General features: G+C 42.8%; 1 protein-coding gene across 10 annotated transcripts in view; it reads left to right on the forward strand.

Moving 5' to 3' along the window:
- XRCC4 (X-ray repair cross complementing 4) overlaps positions 1–15,273 on the forward strand; it is a 344,725-nt gene that overhangs the window by 193,854 nt on the left and 135,598 nt on the right. For all 10 annotated transcript variants that reach the window (XM_030193348.1, XM_030193345.1, XM_030193352.1 and 7 more), the window contains 2 exons: positions 1,207–1,373; positions 5,313–5,456. In XM_030193348.1, coding sequence (XP_030049208.1) covers positions 1,207–1,373; positions 5,313–5,456 — 311 coding nt within the window. The remainder of the gene's footprint in view (positions 1–1,206; positions 1,374–5,312; positions 5,457–15,273) is intronic.

Below are 15,273 nucleotides of genomic sequence, written 5' to 3' on the forward strand. Positions count from 1 at the left end.
GGTTCAGTTCCCTCAGTCTGTCTCTTTCCTGCTCCTGTGTGTAGGGACCCAGGTTGTTGCATTAACGCAATAACCCAGGTCCTAGCACACAGGAGCAGACTGAGAGAGGAGCAGATACATGAAGGTAAAGGGGGGGGGGGGGGGGGGAGAGCGGTGGCAGCTGCCTGGGCCCTGCCCTGGGCCTGGCTCTGTGTCTCGGCGGTCACCTTTTCTCCTAGCTGGTGTCTGGTCCATGCTGGCCTACCCCAATCAAGATAGGATAACTGGTGGAAGAATGATATCCTCTTCCCCCACTGCTACTGGAATCCCAAATGGCGTCAGCTTATGTCAGGCATTCTTTTCCTCAGTTACTTTTAATTAGAAAATGTACATAGACCCATCTTGCCCTTTGTGGGTAATTCTATAACTGGGCATCCAGGACATGTGGTAGGAGCCTATTTTCATTTATAGAATACTGGCATGACCGGGTACATACATGCAAGCACTTATACCAGCTGTAGAACTGGTGTGCAGACACCTAAGTGTGGTAGATACCTGCACAGCTTTATAGTATTCTGTAAGTTACACATGTAAGTGAGAGCCCTGCTCCTGTGTATTCCCCCCTCCCCCCCCCCCCCCCCCCCCCCCCCACCTTGCTAATACATGATATGTAAATTCAGCGGGTGTTTGCAGAATAGTGCTTAGGCAGCATGCTGGCTTATACATAAGTGTGCACGTACATATGTACATGCTAGTATTCTAAAGGTTTACTTGTGTAACATGTTTGTAGATGTTAGCATCTAGTTTATAGAATTGTCCTGTTTGGCTTCCATCTCTATGGGGTAATGTTAAGAGGATTTTTCATAGACAAAGCTGTGTTTAGCCACATAAAACATGTTTTCAAAAATTAATATGCTGTTTACAATGTATATTCTTTTCCCAGCAATAAAAAGGGGCAGAGTTAAATCAGGGGAGTGAAAGTACACACAGATTTAATTTTCTAGTGTATAGTTTGTACCTGCAAGGAAACAGGTATAAAGCGTGGCTGGTACAATGTGGTCATTGTGTGTGCACCAGACATATTTTCAAAGGAAACTCCTCCAGGGCAAGATACCTGGGGGAATTGCAAGATTCCAGTGCAGTCTTACAATGGCTCTCCTGATGTTATGATGGCATTTCAAAGCAAAGTTCTAGACAAGTAATCTGGTTTATTTTCTTTTACTTTAGTTTAAGCTTGGATCTGTGAAATTAAAAAAAGTCTCAGACCCTGTTGAAGTCATTAAGGAGTTGATTGGCTATTGTCTTGACTACACAGCAGAACTTCATGTCAAAAATGAATATGTGCAGAAGGAAAATAAAAGGCTACTAAATAATTGGGACGACATGCATGAACTGTAAGTTTCCAATTAGTAGAATATTGTATATACATAGAAATATGTACATCATCTCTGTAACAGAAATACAGAGAGGTGACGATCTGCAAATGCTCAGCTGCAGATAAACAAAGCAGACCAGCAGATAGTAGAGATAGGAAGTTTTATTGATAAAGTGCCCTTATAGTGTGAGTGTGAATGAATCACGTATGTAGGGCCAGATTCTGCAAATGGAGTCTAAAAAAATAGACGCGTCCAAAAATAACACTTAGCACTATACTATAAACAGCGCCTAAAGTTAGGTACAGTTTATAGAATAGCACATAGGGCCCGAGAACGCACTTACATTTATTTATTTATTACATTTGCATCCCACATTTTCCTGCATAGCAGTAGGCTCAGTATGGCTTACAGGTTCTGGAGAGGAGAGTTGGTACGTTGAAAAAAAATTTCGTTGGAGGCAAAAACGCATAGTAAAAATTTTTTTAGGTATATTAAAAGCAGGAAGCTGGCAAAAGATGTTTCCGGGATAGCCATGTATGTATCAAATCCCGCCTCCATAAGAATCCTAAATTTAAAGCTTGAACTCTGAAAGAGAAAGAAAAAAGACACTTTTACGCCACATAAAACCTAGTGTAAATACCCGTGCTTAAATGTATTTGCATTCCCCTGAATTCTATAACCATGTGCAAAAATTTGAGGAATGCCCCGATACACTCACACTCCTCCCATGGCCATGCCCCCTTTTCAGCTAAGCACATTAGAATTTATTTGCTCCTCCTTTCTGAATAAACCTAAAAAGAAGTGTGCTTAAATTTCAATTCTTGCAAATTAGTGCTGAAAATTGGTTGTTATTTGCCAATTATCACTGATTGGCGTGTTACTCAAGGTATGTACATAATTTTGGTCGCTCGCAACTTGCTGCACATTTTATAGACACCTGGGGACTGTATACAAACATTACAGAATAGCTCTCTATTATACAAATAAATGAACTAGAAAAGGACACATAGCTATAAGGGATCCAAAGTCATTTTTCCCCTATTTGAAAGTGTGAGCAAAACCTAACAATAGTAAAAATACTAATGAGCAATTGGAAATCATATACAGCCCAGTCAAATAGAAAAACAAGTTAAAAAAAGGCTTGGGATATGATTAGTTAGAACAGCAGCTGCCTGTCTCTTGAGTAGCACTCCTCCTTCTTCAGTTAATTGAAAAAACAAGCGTGCTGTGACTCACAGTGCACTGGAGGTCAAAGGTTATTTCCTTAAAAGTATATAAAATCTATTGAGCCCACAATAAAAAAAACCCAAAACCTAGGGACCATTTTACTAAGCTGCATAGGCACTAGCGTGTGACAAAAAGCACTCCGGGATACACTGAAGCACCTTGTGGTAGTATGCCACTTATAAGAACATAAGAGTAACCATACTGGGTCAGACCAATGGTCCATCTAGCCCAGTATCCTGTTATTCAAACAGTGGCCAAGCTAGGTCACAGGTACTCAGTGTGGTCTAATCCCGCATGAAAAAATTGTTTAGATTTTTTGTGCAGGAGACGTGTTTGTGGGTGAAGAGTAGGCGTGCCCTGTGCTAATCAAGTAGTGTGACTACATTGCCACACACTGCCCAATTAACAAGGGAGTAGTGTGGGAGCACTTGCTGTCTCGTAAATAGGCAACGATAAGGGCTCCTAAGGTAATGGCGACATGCTAATTGGGAAATTAGCATGTGGCCATTACAGGAAAATGTACAAATTCAGCCATTTTACCAACATGCTAAAAGTGTCTGCAGTGTGTAGTAAAACTACGCACTGCAAACAGTGCCAGACACTTTTGAGCCCTTTAATATACAGATGCCAAAAACTCATAAAGAGTAAAGTAATATAAAAATCATGATAAAAATGCTGATTTTATCCTGTTGTATTTTAAAATGGGTCGTTTTAAAAAAAATGATTTTCACAAAACCGAAGGTGAGGGGATCAATAGAACACATTCTGCCTTCCTAGAATCACTATTTGTCACAAAACAATGCTGCTTAAATCATTAAGGAGTTGATTAGCTGTTGCCTTGACTACACAGTACAACTTCATGCCAACAATGAATATATACAGAAAGAGAATAAAAGGCTACTTAATAATTGGGATGACATGCATGAACTGTAAGTTACTAATTAATAGAATACTTTGAGGCATATTTTCAAAGCACTTTGGGAGGCTAAGTTCCATAGGTTTCTATGGAACTTTGGGAGGCTAAGTGCTTTGAAAATGAGCTTGTTTATATACATAGAAATATATGCATGATCTCCATAGGACTAGAAAAAATGGTTTTGCATTCATAAAAGCAATTCATGTTCACATCAGTCAATCATCAAGAAATCATGAGATCAATTTCATCCAGTTAAGATATACATTAAAAACAAATTTTACTCCTGATGGAATTCTGTGCCCAAAAATTTGAAATTCTGCACCAAAAAATTTGAAATTCTGCAAGCTTCTTAAACAATATGTTTGCACCTACAGCCATCCACCTTTGTTCCCAGCCCCTCATCTTCCTGCACCCACATTTAATCCATCTTACATCTCCCCCTCCTCCTACAGGTACCATCCATATTTATTTTTTCCAGTCTCTCCCCCCCCCCCCCCCCCCACTGTACAGATGCCATCTGTATTTATTTTTTTCCAGACCTCCCTCCCCCACACCCACAATTCACCCATCTTACAGCCCCCCTCCCTGTACAAATACCATCTGTATTTATTTTCCAGTCCTCCTTCCCCCACACGCACACTTCACCCACCTTACAGCCTGCCTCCTTCCCTCCCTCCCTGTGCACAGATACTGATCAGCTTTGTCCAGCCCTCTACTCCCGCACTCACCGGTCCAGCATGGGAGGAGCTACAGAGGCACGTGTCGGGAGTACCCCTTAGGGTAGGAAAGAGTCCCCACCCTTTCCTGTCCTCTGCCTCCACTCTTGTCAGTACCACAGTGCTTCTTCAAAATGGTTGCCAATATGTCCTGTGGCAGTTTCACGAGATTGCCACTTGAAATCTTGATGGCCATTTTGAAGAAGCGGTGGTACCTACAAGAGCGGTGGCAGTGAGCAGGAAAAAGTAGGGCTCTTTTCTTCTCCTGAAGAGGTCACTAGACCACCAGGGCGTGTTAAGGTAGGCCCAGGGAGGGCCTAGAGAGGCTCAGGGGAAGGGGTGGACAGCTGGCCTTCACCGCGGTCCCTGTTCCCGTGGTACTGTACTGCACTGCGGGAACGGGGACCACTGTAAAGATTCTGCATGAAAACAAATTCTGTGATGCATACTGACACGCAGAATTCTGGGAGCAGTAAAATTTGTGGTCCTGAGTTGGGAATTTCCACAATCTTCTAAATGTTCACATTTGCATGAGAAGAGTACCAACATTTACACATGTACTTGCCACCTAAATCTTTGTGGCTTCTTATAGAATTACCTCCTTAGGGCCTTCTGTTTAAATCACCTGTCTGGGGCTAACTAAACATATTCAGCAGCGCTTAACTGGATAGTGGTGCTAAAAATGTATGGTTAGCCAAAACCAGCTATTTTGGGGGCGCTCCTGGGGCAAAGTCAGCACTTGACTGGTTAAGTGCCAATATTTAGCACTTAACTGGCCTAGGTAACCATATAAATAAGACCACATAAAAGTCAGTCCTATCTTTATGTGTTTTTTGCCATAGCCGGTTAAGTGCTGAATATCACATTTAACCAGCTATGTTTTCACCACCTTCATATGATTCAGTGTTGGAGCCCAGATATGGCCCGACATTGAATTTCCGGCGACGGTCAACAAAACGCAAAGTACCACCTACTGAATATCTACCCCATAATGTCCAGTGTAAATTTTGGAATCATTAATTCTTTTAAATGCTATGTCAGCGAATTGAGAGAGGTATTAATAAATTTACAGAACTGATCATTATATGTACTTTTTAGATTGGACAAAAGTGTGCAAGTCAAAGAAGAGCTTGAACAAGAGCTTTATAGTAAGTTTATATGCGTGCTTAATGAGAAGAAATCGAAGATAAGAAGTTTGCAAGAGAAATTGAAAGAAGCTCGAGAAGCAGCAAGACAAAATAGGTATTTGGTATCTTGATATATATATATATATATAATTTTTTTTTTTTTAGTATATTTAGTATATGTATAAACACAGATGCCCCGTAGTCCAAAAAGAGAGTACCTAACTTGAGAATTTAAACTCTACATAAATTGTGAAAAAGATTTATATTTCAGCAATGTAATAGTTGGTGACATTATAAGAGTGGTTGTGGCTCAGATATTTGATTTTCAACTGAACTTTGAGTGGATTGGTCTGAGGATGTGTGGGAGTCTTGTCTCTTCCCCCATGAATCATGTTGATCCTGCTAACTCAGAGCAGCCGGTGGATATGGTGCAACACCAATGCTGTCTTCCTACTTCTTTTCCTTCCCTTATCTCATTTTCCCTTTCTCCTCCTCTCTTTGCTGTCATTTAATCAGCTTCATGCTCCTTTTGTCCCCTTCTTCATATTATAATTTGTGGGATTCTTTGTGAGGAAAGTTTGGTTATTTATTTTATATTTTAGATCTGGGATTTGTTTCACTGTATTGGAAGTGGGCCTGGGACAATCCATTTTTAGCCTACTTTTCTGCGTCAGTGGTGGTTTATCCTTTTTCCACTGTTTGTTGGAGGTGGCGATGTACAGATACAGTGTTCTTGGCCAGATGAGCCTGTATTTAACAGAATTATTTAAATATTGAGGGGATGAAGGGAAGGGACAACAGAAGTTCCCTTGCAGGTCGATTGAAAAAAAGCCTGTTGAATTTATTGGCTACTAATTAGTACATCTTTAAATAAAAGAAATGGGGCCCATTCCATTTCAGTGCTTCAATGCTCTGTCAACTTGCAATAAAACATTTGTCATAGTGGACATGGTGGGCAATATGCAAATTGATTGGCATTTATAACAGAATCATTTTTAATGGACTCAGAAGGTCCATTGTTAGAAGTTCTTTGTCCTTTAGGGTATAATGCTTTACTTTACCATAATTCAGGGAAAAGATGAGGAAAAATAATAATGTTTATTTTTATGTGTTAGTAGAAAGAGTTCAAGGTCAATACCCAAGTTAGATAGCCTCTCAATTACCCTGAGATACTTAGAGTGTGCTGAGACTATCTCCCCCAGTAACTACAACTAAAGTTAAGTCCTGTAGACAGCCTTGGTAACATAGTGGTTTGCGTTTGTTCAAACCTCAATTTAGGCAGGCAGAGAGTTGGTGGAGGAAATCCAAACAGTTGTCAGATTTACGGCTTTGTCGCAATAGGTGTTGACAGTTTAATTACCACCTTAGGAAAGCTAAGCAAGCATTTTTCTGAGCTGGAATTGTTAAATCCTCTAATCCAGCTATAGAACTACATTCTATATCCAGCTCTTTGATACATAATAATTCTTCTCATCAGAACCTTATGTCTATCCCTACTTCAAATTCTCTAGCAAAATTCTTTGTTGACAAAATTCAGAACTTATTCAGTGTTTTCCTGCCTGGCTCACTCCCACTACCTTCTCCCCTTGGTGCGTTCACCCCTAATAAGTTCTGTGTTCCTGACTCTATTCTTTCTTCATCTTGGAATGCATTTCATCTGCAGACACTAGTCTTTCTGGGTAAAGTTTTGACTTCTATGCGATCCACCTTCTGTGCATTTGATCTTTTACCCTCATCCTGGATTAAATTATCTAACTCCTTACTTGCTAACTATAGTGGACTCTAGTTTAATTATGGGCCAAATCCCTTTTGAATGGAAAATAGCTTAATTAGAGGCCAAGTCCCTTTTTAATGGAAAATAGCTTCTCCGAGGATAAGCAGGCTTCTATATTCTCACAATTAGGTGATGCCGATCCGCGTCGCACGGTTCGGCATTTTGCCAAAGCTAAAAAGAGAGCTTTTTGGATTGTGAGCTGTGCTCCACCATCATGCGCAAGTGCCTTCCTGCCCGCCACGCGAACGTGGTCTCCTCAGTAGTCTTTTTGCAGCATGAGGAGAAGGTGCACTTTTTTGGTCCTCTCCTCACTCGCCTGATTCTTGAGAGCTATTAAAGTGCCTTCCGGCTATTTTTTCTTGTGGCTCCTTTATTTGTGCTTTTTTCAAACCTGTTCTTTATTTTCATTTTGCTGCTCCCCCAAGGGACAGGCTTTTGACTGGCTCCAGCAGAGCATAGCTGCAGTAACAGTATCCGTCCTGGATGACTTGCCGGTCGGGGGGAAGTTAAAATTTTTTCACCAAAGGTGACCTGTTATAACCTCTGATTGGTGGGTTCTTCAAATAGTCTGTCTCAGGTACGCCCTCAGTTGTCATCTCGATCCTCCAAATTGCCCACCAAGAGCTCATTCATTCAGCTCTCGGTACAGACAGGCATTTGCAGAGGAACTTTCCACCCTTCTGAAGGCTCATGCAGTTGAACATGTTCCACCAGGGGAAGAAGGGCAGGGATTCTATTCCAGGTACTTCCTTACGGAGAAGAAACAGGGGAGATGCGTCCCATCCTAGACCTAAGGGCCCTGAACAAATTCCTAGTCTGAGAAAAGTTCAGGATGGTTTCCCTGGGCACTCTTCTCCCAATGATTCAGAATGATAATTGGCTATGCTCAATGGACTTAAAGGATGCATGTACTCACATCCTGATACTTCCAGCCCATCGGACGTATCTTCGATTTCGGCTGGGAACACATCACTTTCAGTACCGCATGTTGCCTTTTGGCCTCGTGTCAGCTCCCAGTGCTTTCACCAAATGTCTAATGATAGTTGCAGCTTCGCTACGCAGACTGGGAGTCCATGTGTTCCCGTACCTAGACGATTGGCTGCTGAAGAGCACCTCTCTGGATGGAGCTCAGGAGTCAGTGCAGATCACTATTTGGGTGCTTGAGCTACTAGGGTTCATTTTCAACCACCCCAAACCTCATCTTCGCTCTGTTCAGAGATTGGAGTTCATCGGAGCCTTGCTCGATACTCAGATGGTTTGAACCTTCCTCCTGGACACGAGCGGACAATTTAGTTGCACTCGCTTCCAAGGTTCGAGCCTCGCAGCAGGTCACAGCTCGACAGATGTTGAGGTTGTTGGGGCTTCCAAAGTGTACATTACATCCATGATACATTTTCACATGAGATCAGCTCAATGGACCCTAGCTCTTCAGTATATCAAGCTATGGGAAGCCTGGAAGGTATCATTCAAGTGTCCCCAGAGCTTGTACGCTCCCTTCAGTGGTGGACTATTCAATCCAATTTGACTCTGGGACTTTCATTCCAAATTCCTCAGCCACAAAAAGTGCTGACAATGAATGCATCTCTGAGGATGGAGAACTCATGTAGATGGGCTTCACACTCAAGGAGCTTGGTCCTCTCAGGAAACGAATCTACAGATCAATCTGTTAGTGCTCTGGGTGATCTGGAACGCTCTAAAGGCTTTCAGAGATTGGCTGTCTTACAAAATTGTTCTTATCCAAACAGACAACCAGGTTGCAATGTATTATACGAACAAGCAGGAGGGGCACCGGATCTCACCCTCTGTGTCAGGAGGCTGTTCGGATGTGGCATTGTGCTCACCACCATGGCACATTTCTTCGAGCCACCTATCTGGCGGGTGCAAACAACACCCTGGCCAACAGACTGAACAGGATAATGCAACTTCACGAGTGGTTTCTCAAGATTGGCATAGCCCTCAAGATCTTCCGAGCGTGCGACACCCACTCAGTGGATCTTTTTGCCACTTGGAGCAACCACAATGTCCTCCAGTTCTGTTCCAGGCTTCAGGCCTATGATAGGCTAGAGTCAGATGCCTTTCTCCTCAGTTGGGGGACAGGTCTTCTGTATACGTACCCTCCAATACCTCTAGTGGGAAAAACTTTGTTGAAACTCAAGCAAGACCATGGAACCATGATTCTGATCACGCCGTACTGGCCGCGGCACATTTGGTTCCCTCTTCTTCTGGAATTATCCTTCGAAGAACCGTGGAGATTGGAGTGTTTTCCACCCATCATGCAGGACGAAGGGTAACTTCTACATCTCAACCTCCAGTCTCTGGCTCTCACAGCCTGGATGTTGAGAACCTAGAATTTGCTTCCTTAGGTCTTTTGGAGGGTGTCTCCCGAGTCTTCCTGGCTTCCAGGAAAGATTCCACTAAGAGGAATAGAGGAGGTTTGCCATCTGGTGTAAGAGCAAGGCCATAGATCCTCTTACTTGTCCTACACAGACCCTGCTTGAATACCTTCTACACCTATCAGAGTGTGATCTCAAGACCATAAGGGTTCACCTTAGTGCAATTAGTGCTTATTATCAATGTGTAGAAGGTAAGCCCATCTCTGGACAGCCTCTAGTTCACTTCATGAGAGGTATGCTTTTGTCAAAGCCCCCTGTCAAACCTCCACCAGTGTCATAGATCTCAACGTCATTCTCACCCAGCTGATGAAAGCTCCTTTTGAGCCACTGAATTCATGCCATCCGAAGTACTTGACAAGGTCGTTTTCTTGGTGGCTGTTACTTCAGCTCGTAGTGGTTGATGCACCTTATACTAAGTTTCATCACAACAGAGTAGTCCTCCGCACTCACCCTAAGTTCCTGCCGAAAGTGGTATCGGAGTTCCATCTGATCCAGTCTATTGTCTTGCCAACATTCTTTCCCCGACCTCATGCCCTTCCTGGTGAAAGCAGCTTGCACACCTTGGATTGCAAGAGAGCATGGCCTACTACATGGAGTGTACAAGGCCCCACAGACAGTCTGCCCAGCTTTTTGTTTCTTTTGATCCAAACAGGATGGGGGTCGCATCAGGAAATGCACCATTTCAATTTGGCTAGCAGATTGCATTTCCTTCACTTATGCACAGGCTAGGCTGGCCTTGGAGTGTAATGTCACAGCTCATAATGTCAGAGTCATGGCCACGTCAGTAGCCTATTTGAGGTCAGCCTCCACTGAAGAAATGTGCAAAGCTGTGACGTGGTCATCAGTCCACACATTCACATCATGCTACTGCCTTGAGCAGGATACCCGATGTGACAGTCGGTTCGGGCAGACAGTGTTGCAGAATCTGTTTGGGGTTTAGAATCTAACTCCACCCTCCTAGGCACGTTTTATTTTGTTCGAGACTGCATTCTTATTCAGATTGTGTATATAGTTTCAGGTTAATCTGTGTTATATCCTTTCCGTTGCGAGGCCTAATTGACCAATGTTTGTTGTTTTTGGTGATCCTGGATGCTAGGGATTCCCCACTTGTGAGAATATAGAAGCCTGTTTGTCCTCGGAGAAAGCGAAGATACTTACCTGTACCAGCTATTCTCTGAGGACAGTAGGCTTCATATTCTCACAATCCCTCCCATCTCCCCTTGGAGTTGTCTCCTTTGTTCTTTTTTTTACTTTATTTTTGCTATACTATTAAACTGAGGAGATTGTGCTTGTTCGGCGGGTGGGAAGGCACTCGCCATATGTGGTGGAGCACAACTCGCGCTCCACACAGCTCGCACTCCACAAAGCTCTCTTTTTAGCTTTGGCAAAATACCAGACCAGGTAACGTGGATTGGTGTCACTCATGAAATATGAAGCCTGCTGTCCTCAGAAAATACCTGCTACAGGTAAGTATCTTCGCTTTATGTATGGCTAATCTTAAAGAAACCCATTCTTGATCCATTCCTTCCTCTCAGTTACAAACCCATACTTAATTTATGTTTCATATCCAAAGTGGTAGAAAAAGTTTTCACAGCTTAACCAATTTATAGAAAAGAAGCTCATATTATATCCCTGGCAATCAGGCTTCCGTATAGCTTGTAGTACCGAGACTATCTTAGCGTCCGTTCTCAACGAGGTTCAATCCCAACTAGACAGTCATTACACTACCTTGCAACTTCACTTGATCTCGCCGTAGCATTCGATCTGGTGGACCATACGTTATTGCTTTCAACTAGAACCTCTAGGGATTACTGATGCTGTCTTGTGTTGGTTTACATCATTTCTTACTGATCATTCTTTTTGGGTTACTATTAATCATTCTGTTTCTGTTGACAAAACCTTAACGTGAAGTGCTGCAAGGCTCTGTTTAATATTTTCTTAAGCCCAGTTGTTACTCTTATTCAAGACTTTGTCTCTTTCCATATATATGCAGAAGACACTTTCTTACTCTACAAAGTTAGCCCACCTAATCCAGACTAATTGCCTCTTCAGGGTTGTTTACGTGCCATCGCCCAATGGCTCTCAGACCATTGTCTTGTTGTAAATTGTGACAAGATGGTGGTCTGTTGGTTAACTGGTCATCTCTCCTCTCCAATTGGTTCCCTTTCATTGTTTGATACCACAATCTTTCCAGTTTCTAGTTTCCATTATCTAGGAGTGATTCTGAACTCCAGTCTTTCTTTTGAACTCCAGGTATCTGCCTTATGCAAATATGAGTTCTTTTTCTTGTGCTAGTCACATTCAGTACGTTCACTTTTAGATCATGACACACCTCACTCTTTAATCCTATCTCTGTTTATAACAAGGTTTGATTATTGTAAGATTATTTACTTAGGGTTTTTGAAATCCTTGCTTAAACAGCTCCAGACCTTACAAAACACTGCTATTCATCTTCTATGCCACCTACAGAAGTTCAATCACGTTAACGTCTGTCTTAAAGGATGATCATTGGTTACCAGTTGCATTCCATGTTCAATTTAAAACATTGCTCATGGCTTTTAAGGCTTTCCATCAAGGTACCCCAGCTTATCTATCCACCCTGACTGTTCCATACTCCCCAGCGAGGGTCCTGCACTCCATTAAATGTTAAACTCTAGGGTGTGCGGTATATTTTCTGTGAAGCACAACATTTATCTGCTTTTGTGTCCTCAAAATCTCTTCACTTGCAAGTAGTTACTTACCCTGCTGAAATTGTTACAGCTAGTTCACCTATGGGTTAGGTTGCTAGTAACCATATTTTGGACGTTGTTTGCTCTGCTGAATACAAGTATTATACTTTTCTTCATTCATTTGTCCTTTTAATTGGGAAATCGATCTCCTTAAATTGAGGACTAAAGAGGATTGGAAGTTATAATTTGGTATCAGGCGAGTTCCCACCCGGACAGTTCCCACCCACCAGTTTCCCCCGAGACAATTCCCACTTAAGGGGACAATTCCCACCAAGGACTTTTCCCCCCTGTACATTCCCCACCCTCGCTATCCTGTAGATTCTTTCTTGTATCAGGTCCCATAAGTCCTGGCGGTGCTTTTCTTTACGGCATCTGAAACAAGGAGGTTAGAGCAGCATACGGATGTACTCAGAGGACGTATAATAAGGGAATAACTTTTCATAGGTAGAGTAGTAATTTATTATAAATCATAATCAGTGTGTCATTTTGAGGGGCTGAACTAGGTTGAAACCTAGTTTGGAGGGGGGGAGGGGGGCATTGCCCCCCACATGAACTGCACTTTGTATTTACCTATCTATTTATTTATTTACTTATTTATAAAAAATGTTTAGGGTGTGGAAATACACAATCGTGGGATACTACCAAATAAATAAATTTCCACCAAATGAAAATGAATAAGGTCTCTAAATGTAGTGCCGTTCAATAGGTAATGTAAGAAGGAAAAAGGCTTCACAGTGCTCCTAGATTGTAATCATCTATTGGAGCTTAAATGGGTCTAGATAGATCCTCTGTTCATCATTGGCCAAAAAACCTTCTCAAGGTGATATATAGTATTTTAATATCATTCACTCATTGCAGCTATGTTATGCTAGGAGATGATCTGCTGTATTAAATGTCACTCAAATTTTAGCAATACTGCTGAAACAGCACTGTAATGCAAAAAAAATGGTTTTAAAAGACCACTTATCTTTCAAACTGGCTAGCTGCCAGCACTAGGAAGTTCTTCAACGAAAGTTTGTACGTTCCTTCTTTCCCTCGCCCCAAGCCGACGATGGCCAGCGTTTAGTTTTGCTGCTATAGGGTCTTGGTGGCTGGGCTGCTTCTGTGAACAAAAAAGGGGATTATATGTGCTTGCAATCAACATATCCTAAGATATTATTTATTTACTTATTTATTTATGCCATTTAGATCCCAGATTAAACATGAATTAGGTTGAAACCTAGTTTGGGGTGTGTGGGGGATCATTGCCCCCCCCACCTTGCATGAACTCCAAGTCTGGAATGAGAAAGGGATGTATAAAAGATAATGTTTTGGGGGATGAGGGGTAACTGGCCCCTCAAAAGACGTGGAAGAGAAAAGGGAGGGAGATTATTTGTCCTAGTGTATTTTGTATTTTTTGGGTTATAGGTGGGAATTGTCCTCCCTTTTGCGGTGGGAATTGTCCTAGGTAGGAATTGTCCAGATGGAAATTGGTGGGTGGGAACTGTCTGATGGGAACTGACCTAGAATCTATAGTTTATATTATTAATCCTGTTGTAATATTTTTCTTGTAGTTTGATCTAGTGTATTTCATCTTCTTTACTGTAACAAGTTTTGTATACTTCTGATGTATGTTATAAATTCTCAGTAAATAAAAAAAGTTAAAAAAAAAAAGACCTGACACAGGCTGTGTTTCGACGTATGCCTGCTTCAGGGGTCGGCTATAATTATAATCCAAGAAGTGTTGGTAAGTCACAGTCCAAAATATGTCCAGCAGAAGAACACTCTGATATGATGTTTCACAAACAAAATTTGTCCTGTTAATATATCAAACTTATTTTGCCCCTAGACAAGACAGTCATATGCAAGTGCCAATCTTATTCCAGAGCCAAAAGCATTGTTGTACAGAAGCATACACCTTTATTTCAGCCATTTTAGAAACCTATACATGTATTTTTCTTGATGCTGTCACAAAGCCCGGTATCCCTTGCCAGTTTTGCTTTTTGGGAGGGTATAAACCACTGAGGATTAAGGGAGGGGGTGACCTCCCCTAATCCCTCCAGTGGAGCACTGCTCATTCCTGCACATTTCTGAAATCTGGTCATCCCAGATAGCAGGTCTAAATCCTGACATCAATCTTGCTGGGCTATACATGTTTATTTTTTTGGTCCACTAAAGTCCTACCCAAAACATGCCCCCTTGTCATTTTCACATTTTTGAGCTTTAATTGAGTATATCCTGGCTTTGTAAAATTAAGATTTAGATGTTTATGTCATATAAACGTCTAAATGCCAGTTTATGCATGTGACTAGTGTTTTTAAAAGAAACACAAAAATTACTTTAATAATTTATTGTGACCCCAAAGCAGGGCCAACTTAAAGCTACAGAATATGGTGACGAAAATGATAAAAGGGATGGTATGACTTCTCTATGAGGCAGGGGCGTATCTGAACTGCGGCGGTAGGGGGGGCCAGGGCCAGAGAGGGGGGGCACATTATAGCCCCCCCCCCCCCCGCCGCCGCCGCCGCCATTGCCGATCCCCCTCCCCCCAGCCGCTGCCATTGCTAACCCTCCCCCTCCGTTGCTCGCCTACCTTCGCTGGCGGGGGACCCCAACCCCCGCCAGCCGAGGTCCGCGTCCTCCTGCCGCTGCCGGCTGCCTTTGGTCCTTTCATTCTTCCATTGAAGCTGGCGCCGACGAAAAAGTTTCTTTTGAATCTGACGTCGCTGCACGTTGCACGTTGTACGTGCAGGACGTCAGACTCAGAAACAATTTCTGAGTCTGACGTCCTGCACGTACAACGTGCAGCGACGTCAGACTCAAAAGAAACTTTCGTCGGCGCCAGCTTCAATGGAAGAATTAAAGGACCAAAGGCAGCCGGCAGCGGCAGGAGGACGCGGACCTCGGCTGGCGGGGGTTGGGGTCCCCCGCCAGCGAAGGTAGGCGAGCAACGGAGGGGGAGGGTTGGCAGCGGTAGGGGGGTCCAGGGCGAAATCTGCGGGGGCCCAGGCCCCTGAGGCCCCACGCAGATACGCCCCTGCTATGAGGAAAGGCTAC

Source organism: Microcaecilia unicolor, chromosome 2 (assembly GCF_901765095.1).
Source record: "Microcaecilia unicolor chromosome 2, aMicUni1.1, whole genome shotgun sequence".
Lineage (NCBI taxonomy): Eukaryota > Metazoa > Chordata > Amphibia > Gymnophiona > Siphonopidae > Microcaecilia > Microcaecilia unicolor.